Source organism: Panicum virgatum, chromosome 1K (assembly GCF_016808335.1).
Source record: "Panicum virgatum strain AP13 chromosome 1K, P.virgatum_v5, whole genome shotgun sequence".
Classification (NCBI taxonomy): domain Eukaryota; kingdom Viridiplantae; phylum Streptophyta; class Magnoliopsida; order Poales; family Poaceae; genus Panicum; species Panicum virgatum.
In genome coordinates, this window is record NC_053136.1 from 3,783,014 (window position 1) to 3,801,538 (window position 18,525).

General features: G+C 43.7%; 2 protein-coding genes across 2 annotated transcripts; one reads left to right on the forward strand and one right to left on the reverse strand.

Moving 5' to 3' along the window:
- Positions 1-570: 570 nt before the first annotated feature.
- On the reverse strand, positions 571-4,325 carry LOC120649491 (mitogen-activated protein kinase 3). The gene is made up of 3 exons (XM_039926336.1): positions 4,113-4,325; positions 2,567-2,995; positions 571-1,563 (listed from the first exon to the last, which is right to left on the reverse strand). Exons 2-3 carry the CDS (start codon positions 2,987-2,989, stop codon positions 874-876), a joined length of 1,113 nt encoding a protein of 370 aa, XP_039782270.1. The 5' UTR covers positions 2,990-2,995; positions 4,113-4,325; the 3' UTR covers positions 571-873.
- A 3,694-nt stretch (positions 4,326-8,019) lies between these two features.
- Positions 8,020-18,257, forward strand: LOC120649574 (nuclear mitotic apparatus protein 1-like). The gene is made up of 9 exons (XM_039926442.1): positions 8,020-8,397; positions 8,503-8,679; positions 8,769-14,627; positions 15,112-15,916; positions 16,055-16,731; positions 16,843-16,969; positions 17,049-17,130; positions 17,209-17,323; positions 17,695-18,257. Exons 1-8 carry the CDS (start codon positions 8,290-8,292, stop codon positions 17,306-17,308), a joined length of 7,935 nt encoding a protein of 2,644 aa, XP_039782376.1. The 5' UTR covers positions 8,020-8,289; the 3' UTR covers positions 17,309-17,323; positions 17,695-18,257.
- Positions 18,258-18,525: the final 268 nt, after the last annotated feature.

An 18,525-nucleotide genomic window follows, 5' to 3' on the forward strand; every position in this document is an offset into this window, starting at 1 on the left:
GATCGTGCTTTCGTTTACCGTCCGCCCCCTGGTATCGCCATTCCCAGCGAATAAGCTTCCGGAGGAGGGTCCCTTCCACGAGATGCCCCGCCTCCCGCTACCACCGCCACCCACCGGCAATCGGCGGCCGCCGTGGGGGCCGTACGCCGCCGGCCTGCCTGCGGTCGCATCGCAGGCTGCAATGTGAGGCCGCGGACTCGGGAGCGTCAGTATCTTGCGAGAACGAGGTAGGCTTTTGCTGATGATGGCCAATGGCTTACTGATCAATCTTCGTTCAGTTCAGCTTCTTGAACTTGGACAGATGTGCCTTGGATATGGGCGTCTGCTTCTCCAAATTCAGAATGGAGGTCTCCACTTTTGTAATCAGGAATTTCCTCTCAGAAATGTACTCCACTTCCTTGATAGTGTTATACTTGTATCGCCCGGAAGTGAAGAGAATTTAACAGCAGATCATCTCAGAATATCACCTGGAAAATTAAGCCAGCCATTGAAATCTTTTTAACAGCAGATCACCTCAGAATATCACCCGGAAAATTAAGCCAGCCATTGAAATCTGAAACTCGGCACATATATACGAACTGAAACTAAGTACTCATGGGATTACTGGGTTCACTTTAACAGAGTGTCACGAACTCATACAACATAACGACAGTCGACTGATATACAGTATACATACACCATGTGATGGTCCATAAAGATAATGGATATCCATACGCCGCTCCTATTCGGCGCATCATATTTACACAAGCGAAGTATCCAAACAGACATTAAGGGTGCTACAACAGCTAGACGCCATAATTGGCAATCGCATCACAGTAGGCTTTTATCAAAAAAAAAAAGGTGTGCCTGCCGAGGTCCTGGGGCAGTGCAAGATCATGACATGCTTATTGTCGTGATGACTTCAGGGTGGTAGTGGAGCATCTCTTGCCACATCATTTCTCTGATCATCTCCGAGCTGATGTTCTCGTCTAAGTCGAGATCGATGGGCACCTGGGCAGGAGGATTCGCGCTTGGATCATACAGAGGGGACATGTAAGGGTGCTCAAGAGCCTCGGTGACACTAATCCTTTTGGTGGGGTCGAAGATGAGCATCTTCTGCAGTAGATCAATGGCAAGAGGGTGAGCATGTGGGTACATAGTTGCGAGGGGGACACCAGGAGTGTAGGGAAGGGACTTGATGTATCTCCGAGCTTTCGGGTTGTCGATGAACTCTAGGTCAGACTCACTCATCGTGCCGAGAACATTTACTATGAGCTTGAGCTGGTTTAGGCACTCAGTTCCTGGAAATATTGGCTTCCGACCAAGGAGTTCAGCAAAGATGCACCCAACAGACCAAACATCTATGGAAGTGCCGTAGTTGTCACAGCAGAGGAGCAATTCAGGAGCTCTGTACCAGCGGGTGACGACGTATTCGGTCATAAACTGGCCTTTACTACTGTTTGTACGTGCAAGACCGAAATCACATATCTTCAGATCACAGTTTGCATTCACCAGCAGGTTTCCAGGTTTTAGGTCTCTGTGGAGTATTTCTGCTGAATGGAGATACTTCAGTCCTCGGAGCAACTACAATCAAGAACAAAAGGAACAGCATCTTAGATTACCAGTGAAACGTAGGTAGCAAACATCAAGAATGAAAGGACAAAATAGTTCAAATGTCGTCAAAATAAAAATGAAGCTGAATTGCTTAAGGCTAGAGTGAATGAGAAATTCATCAACCTGCTCTTTACTTCATCTAGAGATTACTTTCTGTGGCCTCAGAAACCCCTATGCAGAACTACTATGCAATCGAGCTGAAAAATTGCTATTGTGCAGTTTTATCAGATGATCCCATTTTCAATAAAATCTGTTGTTTAATTTAAACAGGAAGTCTGATCAAGTCCAAGTTGCCTTAATATATCAAATGGAATGGGAGATGTGGCTCGAACAAGTCAGTAAAACATACTGTGATTGATATTAAATGTCTAAATAGAGGGTGTTAGTGTTAGGCTCTGTAAAGCATGCGGCTATGACTAATGTACATTTGATAAGCCAATGAAAGAATGACTGGATTTATGAGCCTGTGACAACATACGCATATGAAATCAAACTTGAGAAATTCAAAATTCGTCGAAGACCGCACTCACGTTGCTGGTTGTTAATTTGTATTTGGAGGAGGAGGGGGGGGGGTCTACATATCACATTTGGACTATTCTATGGATTGAATAGCCCAAAAGGTAGGATTATCTTTTTGAGCCCAAAAGAAATAGAAAGGCTTAAATTGTTCCAGAACATTAGATTCGAAGTTGTCTATATTTATAGAGTAATCTGTGCTTCAAAGGGGAAGATAACGACGAGTTATTGTCAGTTATATCTAACACTAGTAACTAAGTGCAACCATATGTGAAACCCACTAGAATTGCCCTGGAGATTATGCTCTTTTGACTGCGATTGTGTAGATAACAACATAGATACCCAGTGCCGTAGGCTTCCCGCACTGTGCGGGGTCTGAGGAAGGGTTGTCTTTAAGCCCCAAGCCTTACCCTGCACATTTGTGTGGGGTACAACATAGATATGAAATAATATTTACCTGAAAAAGAAAATACTGGCAGTGGTCATTAGAAAGTCCCTGAGGTGATTTGATTATCTGATGCAAATCAGTATCCATGAGCTCATAGACCAAGTACACATCTTTAAAGCTCCTCCTGTGTACTGGCATCATTATGTCCTTCAAAGCAATGACATTTTCATGGCGGAGATGGCGAAGGAGTTTCAACTCCCGCAAGGTCCTTAGTGCATCCACCCGGTTGTCAAAAACATTGTGAATCTTTTTTATTGCTACTTTCTCATTTGTCTCGCGGTTGATGGATGAACAAACTATTCCGTAAGCTCCTCGCCCTATGGGCTTGATCGGCACATATTTGGTGTCAATCTCAAATAATGTTTGCCACATAGAGTAGTAATGCTTTCCTTGGCTTCCTATTCCATTCGGAGGATCCACCATCGTCGCCATTTTTTACTAAGGAAACAAAAGCCATTAGCTTATTAGTGTAATGATTAAAACAGAGGAGTTGGAACAGTTACAAAATTACAAATGCAAAGGACCTAAAAACTTGTAGTCAATGACCAGATAGAACAGGGTGGCCACGGTTATCTAGAATGCCCACAGATTGTAGGTCACCAGCTATAATACAATGTGGTAACTGACATGCTCTCAATTCTCACTTCTTAGCTGAGAGTGAGTCCACCTGAAAGTGCACGCCAAATAAAATGGTCTCCTCATCTTTTATTCCAATGAGCATTGAGGTGAAACTTAGCTAGAATATTTAGAACCGAGACAAAAACTGTAGTGTGTACTATAACTATAAATCAATAATATCCATTATTATATCATAATCAGATCCTGCAGTTAGTAGCACCAATGAGTACATGTTCACATCATCACATGGACGTGCAGTCAAACATTAACACTACATCAACTCAGAAAAGGAGCACAGCATTGTTTGGGCAACCGAGCATATTCAATGCTAGGTCAACCCACCTATGCAACTCCACCCCTGTCGTGACTCTTTCTCCAAAAACTCACAAGGCACTCTCTGTTTGGTGCCCTCGATCGCTGGCCAGCATGCAATAGCATTACTATTACCAGCTCCCGTGTTATAGAATAGCCTCAGTGCTGCAATCATAAGCTAATTTCCTAATCCCAAATTCGCCCCGTGCAAGCAATTGAGCCCACATCTAGCTCCTGAAGGCAACCACCCAGATGGTTACTCAGCCACTGATCACAGAACCAGCAGATCACGGACACTGACCGACCGATCACCACATTCCCTGATCGTCACCGCGGATAGGGACGCGCCCCACCCCCCGAATTCATCGTCGCCAGAGTACCAGACGGTCGGTACCAAATTACACTCAGCTACGCAGGCGCCAATCGATCAGAGCTTGCAATTAGAGCTAGGGTAACCCAGATCACGAGCTCGGAACCGCGCCCCAGCTCCGCCGAAGCGAGATCGATCGAGTCCGGACAGCAACCCGCCGCTCTTGCACGGTGGGGGGACAAACCAAACTAGCAGACAGAAAGGGAAGAAAAAAAATACGACGCGAGAGAACCAAACCGCGGTGGATTCACTCACACGAGAGAGGGAGAGGGGGGTGGCGCGCCTGGCCGGGGGCGGTGCGCAGCTAGGATCGGAGCGGCAGCGCCATGAACCAACCGGAGGCCTCGCGACGCACGCTACGGCCACCACCTCCAGCCGCGAGCGAGGGCGTGGGGGAGGAAGGGGGAGGAAGAAACAGAGGAGAAGGGGGGGAGTCCCGTGAGGATGCGGGGGCGACTGCGAGAGGGCGAGGCCGCGGGGGGGTGGGGAGGGGGAGGAATATTCTGACGGGGTCACGGAGGCATCGGCCCCGCGCGCCGTCGATCCGGCGGCCGGGCGCCGGTCGGCCGTCGGATGCGGCGGTGGTGGGGGGCTACGTCGCGCGCGCCCGAGGCCGACACGGGGGTGTGCTCGGAAGTCGGGGCGACCGGGAAGGAAGGGAAGGAGAAGGGTAGGTGGGTTGCTGTGCTGCCGCCTGGCTGCATGCATGCGACGACGGGGCGGCCCGGGCGGCGCGCGACGCGACCGATGCGTGTGTGTTCGGGGAGAGGGGGGGGGGGGGGGGGGGGCGACGTGCCGACCAACCGGGTGCGAGGAGGAAAGGTGGCACTTGGCACGGAATGCCCGTGACAGTAGCGCATCCGAAGCTTTATAATATTTTTAAATAAAACTAAAATAAAAAAACTCTTTGGCAGGCTCCATAACCGGTTTCGCCAGCGAAAGAGGTGACGACTTCGTGTATGAACTATGAAGCCGGCCAGTGCAACCGGAAATGGCTTCCACTGCGGAGGTAAAGCCGCGAATCATGTCTCCACGAGCTTTATGAACGACTTTCATGGAAGAAAAGTTTAAACTGAAGAAGTCCTTTTGTGAAACATTTTTCAACACGCCTTCAGTTCCACTAAAAAATTTGCTCTGTTAGAGGAGTCGGAGTCGGAGCCGGAATTATTTTTGGAGAAGCCGTAGCCATACCAAACGAGACATATAAATACACATAGAGTGTGTTTAGTTGGTGAAAATATTTGGATTTTGGTATTGTAGCACATTTTGTTGTTACTTGACAAATATGTCCAATCATAAACTAATTAGGTTTAAAAGATTCACCTTGTGCAAATCAGTTAGACTGTGCAATTAATTATTTTTTAATTGTATTTAATGCTCCATGCGTGTGTCCCAAGATTTGATGTGACGGGTACTGTATATTTTTTTTTAAACTAAACAGGGCCATAGATTTTCTCATGGTTGTATATCCTTTTAGCTTCGGCCTGAACTAAGATTAGCAAATATACCAAACATATCGTTCAAAGTTTTGACAGGGGTGTCCCTGAGCCCGTGCGGGCCGTGCGATCGCACGGGCCCCCAAATTTGAAGGGCCCCTAAAATATAAAATATATCTTATGTATAGGCTTCAATTTTGTTAATTTGCAGTCCAATCCAAATTGCACCTAGAAGTCACATCGTATCGCTGATTGTCAATCGTCCGACTCCCAGCCTTCCGCTCGGCAGCCGCCTCGGCGCTTGACTCGATCACCAACACTGAAGGCAAGACCAACGCTACTTCCTCTTCTATTGCGCACTGACACTCGTGCCACAATCTTGCGGAGGCAGAGCAGACTCATGCCTGGAGGTCAAAGTGTCGACTCGCTGACGCCGACGCCGGTCGCCAGATACATGGCCGCGGGCCACTGCAACTCCTAGACGGTTACCGGAGCCTAAACGCCGAGTAAGACTTAAGAGCATCGTGTTATTTTTTTAGTTCATCATTTAATTATGTTGATGATTAAAATACATCTATTAATTTTGTTCTTTCCATTGCAAGTCATATCGTTGGCAAATCAGTCTAGAAAATATGAAGAACAAGTACGGTAATTCTTGAAATATCCCATTTATATGTAATACATTATATATATATATCATATATGCTCTATTGTTATTTATTACTATTGTTTAATTTTATTAGACCACTAGACCCCATGTTAATATTTCGCACTGGGCCCCCGGTTTGGCCGGGACGCCCCTGAGTTTTGAAAGAGTCGTGTCCTCATACCAAAACAGAGACGCAATACCGATAATCCTTTTATGGGTGTTTTCATGAAACAATCTGTTAATAGTACATGAAATTTTAAAACATCGCAAAATGACTCTCCAACCTTGTAGATTGTTATGTATTCTTCCTTCAGTGCCACCTTTTGACTAAAACAAGAGCAATCCATATATATGCTAAGTCACTAACTCTGATGTGTCGTCGTAAATCACTAACTCTGGTGTCATCCTGTATGCTATGAATTTTTTTTTCTACAATGGCATTCTAAATGGCCTAGGTATCCATAACATAGCATCAAACACCTCATTTGTATAATCAAAATATATGAAATCTGGTTTCATATCCCCAAATACATGAGAAGACTTGGAAAAGGCTTGGCTAAGGAAGAGGGCTCGTCCTGGCAAGCCTAAGACTAACAGTGCGGAGCAAGCTTAGCTTGTCAGAGCTTTTCTCGTAACTGTACTGTGACCGATTACTTTAACACCCATCAGTCAGTCATTACCCCTGCTAGAAGATGACTTGCAATCTTTAGAATCAGCTTGCAGTAACTGATCAGCTTGTTAGAACTTACTAAGGCACTATCCAGAGTCTTAAGAAGAGACGACTCTAGCTTACTACCTAGCCGGCTAGCCTATTCATTTTGCACATTGCAAGCAGTAGGTAAGTACAAAATGCGACACACGAAAACGATCGACTTCCTTTTATTTTCAGGGTGGATTTACACATTGCAAGCAGTAGGGAAATTCTCTTGATTTCCCTAAAATATCTCTCATTTTTATTCTGCACTGTTATCCTGAAAAGATTAAAGAAACCATCAGAGACGAGAGAGGTCGAGCAGCAGATCAACGCAGCCAGCTTGAGAGCACAGGCCGGAAACCGTCTCGTTGTAGCCCTCGAACCGACGGGAGCTCCTATCTATTTTCTGGTAGATAGATAGGCTATCCATCTTAGATCCAGTAGCAGTCCAGCTAATATATCTGATAGGCCCATAGCAGCCCACGAACCTCCACGGAACAAAACACAGGCGTGCCTGATTTGTTATTTGTTGCTGCTTACTAGCGGAGTGCTAAGGCCCTAATGGCCAATGGAGAACAACGCACTAGAAGAGACAGCAGATGGTCCTACTGGAGCTAATAAATTTGTACAGTGCGACCATGAGCCCATCAACAGATGGTCCTACTGGAGCTAATAAATTTGTACAGTGCGACCATGAGCCCATCAACACATGTCATGAACTTATGGTAATTTTTTCCTTCTCATTATATGTCCTTATAATTTACTTAACATGAGTTATGTTGGACTACCCGCAAAAAAATGAGTTATGTTGATCTATTATGTTCAACATTTTGAGACACTGTATTCAACATTTCTTCAAATCTGATTCAACTTTTTGAATCAACTAGTTCAACATTTATATGGCAATGTTGCAATAGTATATCTAAAATATTGAAGTAGTATCGCTAAAATGTTGAACCAATATATTTAAAAATGTTGACATTTTAAAACAATAAAAATAGAAAAAAATATGACCATAGTGGACCTCATTTTATTAGAATAATTCTGAAGAATGCAGTGGTTCAAATAAAATTAAAATTGGATGCACCATTTGAGAGGAAATCACGTTTGAACTTTAGAAAATCAAACGATCCATCCACTAGCAATAGCTTGCCACCCTATCCAGACTAGCCTCCAGCGTGCTCCCACATGCTCCTGTTGATGGGCTAGCCGCTCAGGCTCAGTCCGTCTCGTTCGGGCAACTGATTGCATGCGAATTATAAAGTGGAAGATAAGTAAATTTCATCCGGAGGATGGATAGGAATCTGGCGAACCGACACCGGCCAGGCCACTGTGGCCACCAACCAGGCCGGGGCCCAGCCCAAACCCAGCACGGGACGTAACGTGCAACGCCAACCTCCTGTTTCCTTTTTTTTGTTCGGGGCGTCAATTTCTTCCTTCCTGCACCTCGTGCTCCAGAATCCCCCCAAACTCGAGCGCGCCGATTCCCTCCCGCCTCCCAGATCTTGCAGATTGGCGCCAACCCGGTCCGATTCAGGCGGTCCGCCGGCGACTAGGGTTTGGGTTGGGCGGGGGCGGGCGCCGCGGGACGGGATTGGTTGATGCCTCCCCGCCTCGCGTGACCGCTGCCCCGGGGCTGGAGATCTCCTCCGCATGGATCACAGGGGCCGCGGCGGCGGCGGCAGAGGAGGGGGAGGAGGAGGAGGAGGCGGCGGCGGCAACAGTAGCCGCACCGATCTCCTCTCTGCCGGGCGGAAGAAGGTACCGAGTCCCGCTGATTTCTTCTCAACATTTCCGTGGGTTTTTTTTTGGAGTTCTCTCGATCTCGATTTTTGATCGGGTGTGTTGCGTTTTGCTTGCGTGCAGCTGCAACAGTTCCGGAAGAAGAAGGGGAAGCGGGAGCCCGGTAAGAAGGCGGCGGAAGCTGACGCCGACGCGGAGGCCGAGGAGGGGGCGGCCAAGGCGGAGGAGCCCGTGCCCGAGCCGAGATCGCCTGTTGGGTTGAAGTTCCTCGCCGGGGAGGGCGGCAGCACTCCATTTGAGGTGAAGCTCGTGTTCGCCAGTTTGGGGGTCTGGGTTTTGAGTGGGTTGCTGCTGTTGTTTCTGTGTGTAATGCTCGTCTGTTAATGCAGGAAGCCGAGGGGTCGCAAGCGGAGCAATGTAATGGAGAGGGGCCTGGTACCGTGGAGTCCAGCTCTATGGAGAATGCAGATGCAGTGCGAGAGCAGGAGACGGCAGCTGATAGCTCTGATGCACATAATGCCGGTACTAGTGAGCAGGGCAGTTCCGAGCAGCGTGAAAGTGGGACAGCTGATGGTGAGGACCTGGTAATTCATTCTACCAGCGGAGAAGACAGTGGTGATCTTGTAGGAGCTCAGCTGGGTGAGGTGCATGTTGATAGTAAACTGCCAGATACGATTTTGAAGGACAACATGGAGTTGGATACTTCTTCTCAACATGATGGAGCTGATGATGATTCCAACCAACTAGGGGAACACCAGCCGGTGGAAACGGATCCTGTTGACAGGCCAACAAGCCCCGGTTTCGGAGAAGTCGCTGAGATGCCAATTCCTTCTCAAGACATTGGAGCTGATAGTAACAATGATGAAGGAGCTCAAGAAATGGTGATGGATGTCTCTGGGAGGCCATTAATTGGAGATGTACAACGTGATGTTGAGCCTGCAGTTCCTGCGACTGCACTTGAAGAAGAGTTGACTGTTGCAGCTTCAAATGAGATTCCTGAAAGTACTGTGAGAATAGGCACTGTGGAGGAAACTGATGGAGTAGACAGGGAACCTGTTGAAGAAAATCCAAGTACAACACATGTAACTGATGAAGTTGTCAATACAACCACGCCAACAGGGGCGGTGGATATGCCACTTTGCGAGCTGAATGGTGATCCAGCTTTATTTACAAGTGCGGTATTGCAAGGCAGTGTGCCAAATCATTTTGAGGATATACAGAGGCATCTCTATTCTGTAACTCTATCGAGGGATTTTCTCCAGTTGCAGCTAGATGAGACTGCTGGCCTTTATTCAGCTGCTACACAGCAGTCCTCTGATGAGACTACCAAGTTCCAGCTACTACTAAAAGAAACTGAAGAAACCAAACTAGCAGTAAGCAAAGAACTTCATCAATGTAGACATGAGCTCTCCGAGGTGATCACAGTAAAGGGAGAACTTGAACTTATCACGGCTTCCTTGAAAGAAGAAATCAACACTAGCAACTTAAGGTGTGCACATTTGGAGAGTGAGCTACATTCATCCAAGGAAAACACACAACAAATCCAGAGTGAATTAGCTGACAGTCGATTGTTACTGGAAGCCCTGCAAAAGGAGAACCTGGAGCTTACTGCAAGCCTTACTTTTGAGAAAGAAGCAAAAAAAGCAGTTGAGGAGCAGCGGGACCATCTATCTTCTGATAACAGGAAGCTTTTATCAGAGTTGTCAGGTCTTGAGCTTAGCTTAGCTTCTATGAAACAGGAAATGGATGCTGGCAGTAGCAGATGTGAAGTTTTGGAGTTTGAGCTGCGTTCGTCCAATGAAAATTTGGAGCATACTTTGACAGAATTGGCAAACTGTAGGGCTTTATTGGAATCATTGCAAAAAGATAATTTGGAGTTATCTGCGGATTTTGCCTCTGAAAAAGAAGCAAAAAAGAAACTTGAAGAAGACAATGTGGATCTATGTAATGAAATGGGTAGGCTTTCTTCAGATTTATCTGAACTAAATGACAAGTTGCATCTTTCATATGCCAAGCATAAGCAGCTTGAGTCACATGTCAAAGATACGGAAACATACTTTGGACAACTTAATGAACAGCTAATTGAGGAAAGTCTGTACGCGAGTAGCAGCGCCGATATTTACCAATCTGTAATCAAAGATTTGCACACGAAGTATAGTTTGTTGCTGGGCCAATTCCAGAATGTTGTGCATCAAGAAAGTGAACTTCATTTGGATTCACCTAAAGTCACTACTGAAAATGCTGAAAGAGCCGTTATGAGCCCTATAATTGTTAGTCATGGTAGTAATCAGTGTACACTTAATGTGGCCAACACGAATCACTCATGTAACTCTACTGCTTTGCAGTCATTGAAGGGCCATCTAGAGGTGGCAAAAGGTGATTTGCATGACCTTGAAAAGTTGCTAGAGAGGATTTCCTCTAGGTCTGATGGACGTGTTCTGGTATCAAAGCTCATAAAATCCTTTGAGCCAAAAGGAAATGAGGATGATACTGGACCGTCTGAGGGGGAGCATGATGATTTACGAAAGTCAACTCGTGAGATGATACGTAGCCTTGGGGAAAATTTTATGGCGATGAGCACAGACATTGCAAAGACCGAAGAATATGTGGCCGAACTTTGTGACAAAATTGAACTTACCATCAAGTCTACTGTGCAGCATGATATAGATAGACAACAGACTGTTGTTCTTGAGGCCAAAATGGATGAACTTTCTGCGAAGCTGGGCAGCTACAAGGACACAATTGATAATCTGCACAATCAGGTTACTATTATACAACAGGATGCAAACAGTAATGCTGGAAGGCTCATTGATCAAGCAGAACTGTTGCAGAAGGATGCGGTAGAAAGGATTTCTATTCTCGAGAAGGAGAGGGTGTATTTATCAGATTTGCTCATTGATGTAACAAATAAGCTCACCTCTTTGGGACGTGCTGTGTTTCCTAATGATTCCAGTGAAAGTGAAGATATCTGCTTCCGCGCTTTGAGCTGTGTAGACCTTGTTTCTACATCATTGCAAAGTCTTCAGGAGAAATTAGAGGCTGCTCAAATTGATAATGCTCAGCTCAATAGTTCTCTGGTGGAGCTCAGGAAAGCAAACTGTGTTGCTCAAGAGGGGAGTGAACAAGCATTTGAAATTATAAAGAAACTATATGATTCCCTGCAGGAAGTTCTATGTGATTCACTTAAAAGTTCAGATCAATTGGGTACAGGATATAGTGCTGAGGAACCAATTGAAAGTCAATATGGAAGACTCATCGAATATTTAAAGAATTTGTTGCACGAACACAATTCTATGCTGTCAACCAATGCTGACCTTGAGTCGAGACTGTTGAGTAAATGTGAAGAAGTCGAGGAGCTCAACATGAGATGCAGTTCTCTTACAAAAAATTTGAACGATGTTTGCATTCTGAATGAAGAGCTTAAGTCAGCTTCTTTAAGTAAAAATGCCACACAAGATGAACTACGAAGTAGATGCCTTGCTTTAGCAGAAAAGTTGGTTTCCCACTCAGCAAATCATTCCTCAGTAATTGTTCAATTGACATCTGATAGTGATGAAGGGTTTAGCAAGGAAGATCATATCCTTAACACCATTCTCCCATGCATTGAGGGGGGTGTGACTTCATGCATTGAAAAATTTGAAAATGCAGCTGAAGAAATCCGCTCGTCAAAGATATCCTTGCAAGAGATCAATATTTTTGACAAGATTTTATTTGACAAGTGGTCTTACCCCTTGCCTACATTGATCAAAGAGGAAATTTTACCGAAGCTGTATGACTTGCAAGACAGAGTCGACCAGCTCAATGCACTAAACATTCAGCTGGAAACTGAAGTTCCGGTCTTCAGGGATGGCATGGAAAAGTTGGATGAAGCTCTTAAAACATCGCGTACCGAGCTTCAGAAAAAGGTTTCTGAACTCGAACAGTTAGATCAGAAGCTTTCATCTGTCAAGGAGAAACTTAGTATTGCTGTTGCAAAAGGTAAAGGTTTGATAGTGCAGCGTGACAGCCTGAAGCAGTCTCTGTTGGAGAAGTCTGGCGAGGTCGAGAAGCTCACACAAGAACTGCAGGTGAAGGAAACATTACTGAAAGAGTTGGAAGCCAAGCTCAAATCCTATACAGAAGCAGATCGAATTGAAGCTTTGGAATCAGAGCTCTCGTACATAAGGAATTCAGCTACAGCTCTAAGGGACTCATTTCTTCTCAAAGACTCTGTTCTTCAGAGAATCGAAGAAGTCTTAGAAGACCTGGATTTGCCAGAGCAATTTCATTCTCGAGATATAGTTGACAAAATAGAACTGCTGTCAAAGATGGCCGTTGGCACTTCTTTTACTCTACCTGATGGTGACAAGAGATCCTCTGTTGATGGGCATTCTGAGTCTGGTTTGGCCATGGATGTCATAAACGACGAGCAGAACTCAAATTCAAATCCAGCATCAGATGAATTAAAGAACAAATATGAGGAGTTGCATAGGAGATTCTATGAGCTGGCTGAACACAATAACATGTTGGAACAATCTCTAGTGGAGAGGAACAGTGTTATACAGAAATGGGAAGAAGTCCTTGGTCAAATTAGCATCCCCCCACAGTTCAGGATGTTGGGAGCAGAAGATAAGATAGCATGGTTAGGGAACAGACTCTTGGAGGTGGAGCAGGAAAGAGATTCATTACAGATGAAGATTGAGCACCTTGAGGATTCCTCTGAAATGCTTATTGCTGATCTGGAAGAGTCACATAAAAGGATATCTGAACTCAGCGCAGAGGTTGTTGCTATAAAGGCTGAGAAGGATTTTTTCTCACAAAGCCTAGAGAAACTAAGATTTGAATTCCTTGGACTCTCTGAGAAAGCAGTTCAAGATGAGTTTGTCAGAGGTAATTTGCGAAAAGATCTATCTGAATTGCAGGAGAAGTTAGCTGAGAAAACTGAGGAAAGCAGGCACTATCATGAAATGGACATAGAGATCCACAAGCTGCTGAATTTGGTGCAAAACACATTGCAGGATGGCAGTAAATCTGAAATTTCATCAGGTGACACGTCTGCCATTTTGTGCTTGGGTAAATTGGTGACGGAACTTTTAGATGACTATGGTACTCTTTTGTCCAAGTCCGCTGAAGGCAATTTTGCTGAGAGAGATGTTCAATTAGAGGATATCAAGCCATCTAACAATGCATCTACATCAGACACTGGTACAAGTGACAAAGAGATTGAACTAAATTATTTAAATAGTGAGTTAGATCATGCTCGCAACAATCTGGCCTTAGTGGAGCAGCAGCGTGATGAAGCTATCGAGAAGGGGCAATCACTAATGCTGGAAATTGAGACCTTACATGCTCAAATAAACAAATTGCACGAAAGTGATGCTGAGCAGATGCAAAAGTACCAGTCGCTAGCTCTTGAGCTAGAATCTGTGGGTAAGCAGCGGGACAATCTACAGGAGCAGTTAAATCAGGAGGAACAAAAGTGTGCCTCTTTGAGGGAGAAACTAAATGTTGCTGTCAGAAAAGGGAAGGGCCTAGTGCAACACAGAGACAGCCTGAAGCAAACTATGGAAGAGATGAGTGCTGTGATAGAGAAACTTAAAGATGAAAGAAAACAGCATATAGAATCACTTGAGACTGAGAAATCATCTTTGATGGACCGATTGGCTGAGAATGAGAAGAGCTTGCATGAAACAAACCAGTACTTGAGTGGGCTATTAAATGCTTTAAATAAAGTGGATGTTGCTCGGGAATTTGATATGGATCCAATCACCAAGGTTGAGAAAATAGCAAAATTTTGCCTTGACCTACAGGAAACAGTGGTTTCATCACAAAATGAAGTGAAGAAATCGAAGCGAGCAACAGAGCTGCTTCTAGCTGAGTTAAATGAAGCCCATGAAAGGGCTGACAACCTGCAGGAGGAATTGGCTAAGGCAGAAGCTGCGCTTTCTGAATCTTCTAAACAATACCGTGTTACAGAATCTGCAAGAGCTGATGCTGTTCGTCACCTTGAGCATATTATGCATGTGCAGTCACAAACAAGAAGGAAGCAAGTAGATCATTTGATGGAGTTGAACTCCTCCAGCAGTCAACTAAGAGAAGTCTGCTATGAACTTTCACATCATCTTGTCAATGCATTCAGTAAGGATGTGGACCTTATCTGCTATATGGAAAACTTCATGAAGTCTTCTGGTAAATGGATGGATGGCACAAATATGATGGATGTACCCATTGCTTCTAAACATGTTTTGTCCAACCGCATAAATAACAAGGTATATTATGCTATAAGTACTCTTCTATGTGTTTTGCTTCATTTCAATATACTCACAGCATCTTCTATGGTTTAGCTAGTTATGTACCATTTTGAAGGTAAAATTGGTTGCTTAGGTTAACTTGTATCTGTGTTTCATCACATGTATATCCTAGACATGTACTACCTGCTCATTATCCTGCATTTTCTGCATAGTTAGGTAACTCCAACCTATTTTTCTTTAAGTGAGATTCATATTGTTAAAACCTGAAAGATAATATTTATATATAATATATCCTTATCCTTAAACTTTCATGTTGATTCGTTCACCATGGAAGTCATTAATGTTTTCCTCAGAATATGGCATTTCCACCCATAGTAAGATGGAAGACCTTGCTTTTTTCCTGTGCTGAAACAGTACACACAATATGGAATTATAAGTGTTACTTTTGGATTTGTAATACGTTCTAACCACTTTCTAATTGGTCTTAAATTGCTCTTTACAGAAGGCTCATATTCCAAATGCTCCTTTGGAAATTAAGATGAATGATAGCGATGAAAGGCAGATTTTGCATCATCTTGCTCTTGCGTGCCATGCCTTATCTGATTGTGTTAAGGACTGTAATGATATCAAGAGGAGCATCGATGAGCATGGCTTTTCAGTTGAACAGAAAGCAACAGAGCTATTTGATGTTATGTCCAACTTGCAGAACCGACTCACTTCTCAGCATAATGAGTTGGAATCTTTGAGAGCAAAATTTGTTGAACTACAGTCAGAGATGAAGGAAAGAGATGAGGAGATTGTATCTGCACGCAGGAATATGAGCTTGTTATATGAGGCATGCACCAGTTCAGTTGCTGAGATTGAAGGGATGACTGATATATACCCTGGTAACCGGAGCTATGCTGTTGAGCATTCTGCGGATGAATGTATAAAATCAATAGTTGAACAGTTAGTATTGGCTGTAAAAACTTCTCAGAACAGTAATGAAGGCAGCACAGAGGAATTGAAGGCTACTGTTCTTGAGTTGCAGCAGGAGCTTCAAGCTAAAGATATCCAAATTAGTACGATCAGTTCAGAGCTTTCATATCAGTTAAGGGTAGCTGAATCTTCTGCAAAGCAACTCTCAGTTGAGCTTGAAGATGCAAGAATGGAGGTCCACAATTTGGCAAAACAAGTTGATATGTTGCATAATCAGAACAAGGCTCTAGAGACTCAAGTAAATGAGCTTAAAAATATGGAGTCAGTGGCAAGTGAGCAGCACGGAAGAATTAAGAAATTGACTGATGAGCTAAGCAGAAAAGACCAAGGTGAGCTCTGTCAGAATGCTATGATTCAGTTTAGTATGATCACTTTTGTTTTGTTCACTTCTAAATTATTTTCGCACAATACAAAAATGAAAACATACGTTGCTATGGTGATTTATATGTTTTCTGTCTATTCTGCAGAAATTGAAGGTTTGATGCAAGCACTTGATGAAGAAGAAAAAGAGCTTGAAGTCATGGAGAACAAAAGCCATGAGTTGGAGCAATTGGTGCAAGAAAAAGAATTTGCTTTAAAGAGCGCAGAAATTTCTAGGACTAAAGCTCTAGCAAAACTTGCAACAACTGTCGACAAGTTTGATGAGTTGCATAGCTTGTCTGAAAATCTTCTTGCAGAAGTGGAAAACCTTCAGTCACAATTGCAAGAAAGAGATTCAGAGATCTCTTTTCTGCGTCAGGAAGTTACAAGAAGTACTAATGAACTGCTAACCACTGAAGAGAGCAACAAAAAGTACTCATCACAGATAAGCGATTTCATTAAATGGTTAGAAACAGCACTTTTGCAGTTTGGCGTGCATTGTGATTGTGATGGCTCTCAAGTTTCTGCCTATATGGATATGTTGAGCAAAAAAATAGGATCTCTGATAACTGAATCAGATGATTTAAGGGTTATAGTTCAAAGCAAAGATTCTTTACTACAGGTTGAAAGGACCAAAATGGAAGAATTGATGCGTAAATCAGATGCTTTAGAAGCTTCATTGAGCCAAAAGGATTCTCAAATAGGGTTGCTTCGCCGGGACAGAGCTTCCAGTCAGCTGAGCCGATCTATAAACTTGCCTGGTACTTCAGAGATTGAGCAAATGGTAAGTCTGTTCTATTTTGTGATTATACAAGTACTTGTACAAACTGGATAGAACTTGGAACAAATTAATATGTATTATTTATGCTTACCTGCATATTTCAATTGAGTGCAGAATGAAAAAGTAAGCCCAGCAGTTGTCACTCAGCTTCGAGGGGTGCGAAAAGTCAACAATGACCAAGTTGCTATCGATGTAGAGATGGATAAGGACAAGCCATTAGATGATGAAGATGATGATAAAGGTAGTCATATTTTCTGCTTCCTGAACGCAGACTCACTTTTAGTTTTGTTCTCTTTTTGATTTCACATTTGTTATGGCAGCACATGGTTTCAAGTCATTGACTATGTCACACTTTGTTCCCAAGTTCACTCGGCCGATATCAGACAGAATTGATGGGATGTGGTAACTGCAATTACACCTGGTACTTTACTGGTCAATCAGGTTTTGGCAGAGTCACTAATTTCCTTTTTATTTTAACAGGGTCTCTGGTGATAGATTGCTCATGAGGCAACCGACCTTAAGACTTGGTGTCTTGATATATTGGATCGCATTGCATGCATTGCTCGCAAGTTTTATTTGAAGTCTATGTGTAGAGGTGAGTGATAATTTTACTAAACTCCAATTGATCTTTCTACTGTTATGGCCCTGCTGTCTGGCAAACTGTGTTGCACATGCTCAAATACGGCATATTCTTGCACCATGTTTTATCTAAATGTATGCGGCAGACTTGCTGAACTTGCATCACTATAGCAGTAGCACCGGTCTGATCCAAATCAGTAGTTTAGGAAATGAAAAACAAATGAAGCAAGAGCCACCAGTTATTCGATTAAATGAAATATGTCAATAAAATTATTACAGAACCATCCTAACAAAGGTGCACTACTCCATCATGTTTTACCCGCATGAAATTGTGGTGTTGTTTTTTTCCAGTCATATTAACAAATTTCTCTTGATGTTATTGTGCAGCTTTAGTATGCCCTTGGCGAGTGATTGTACAGTACTGTTTCTATGTCCATAGCAAACTATGCTAAGCAAGCAGACAGCACTAATATCGTGTTTTATTTTGGAAACGTTACTGAATACTTGAGCCGTACTGGCAGCTGCGAGCCATCTTCAGGTTGCATTTTCACCCGTCTTCTTCATGCCTTGAATCCCGTCTAGCTTAGTTGGGGCCCAAGAGCGCCTGCAATGGCCAGACAATGATGCAAATGGATGGAAGATAACTGAAGAAACAGCAGCAACGAACCCATGTACATACATTTTTGTTTGCTCTATTCTTTGCTTTTAGAAAGATGGAGGGCGTTTTACGTGCTAGCATCTACTATACTATATGATACAGGATTATAGGAAAGTGACATGGTAGTTTTGGAAGTTAGGGTTTTGGGATGGTAAGAGGTTATCCCCCTCCCTTGGGTTGCCCCCACATATTTTCTCAAGCCTTTTCGTTTACATGTACAACACAGTGATTATTTCATTTATTATTATCCATACTGTGCAATGGGGAGCTTGCACATTTTTGTTCTCTTCAAGTGAAGTTGTGAAAAAGTATAATTGTATGGACCCACCATGAGGGCCGAAAGTTCATGCCAGATTTTGTCGTTTCAAAGCTGGGGGTCCGCTGGATCTGGAAAATTACCATTCGAGCCTTGGTGGATGCATGCTAGGCTTGAGCAAAATACAAAGAAAGCATCGATTTGATTTGTAATTTTGACAAGTTTCTCCGAGAACGTCACCTTTGACAAGCACACTAGGCCCAACGGTTTCTGGTGTCTACAAACACTGTTCTGTTTGTGTTCT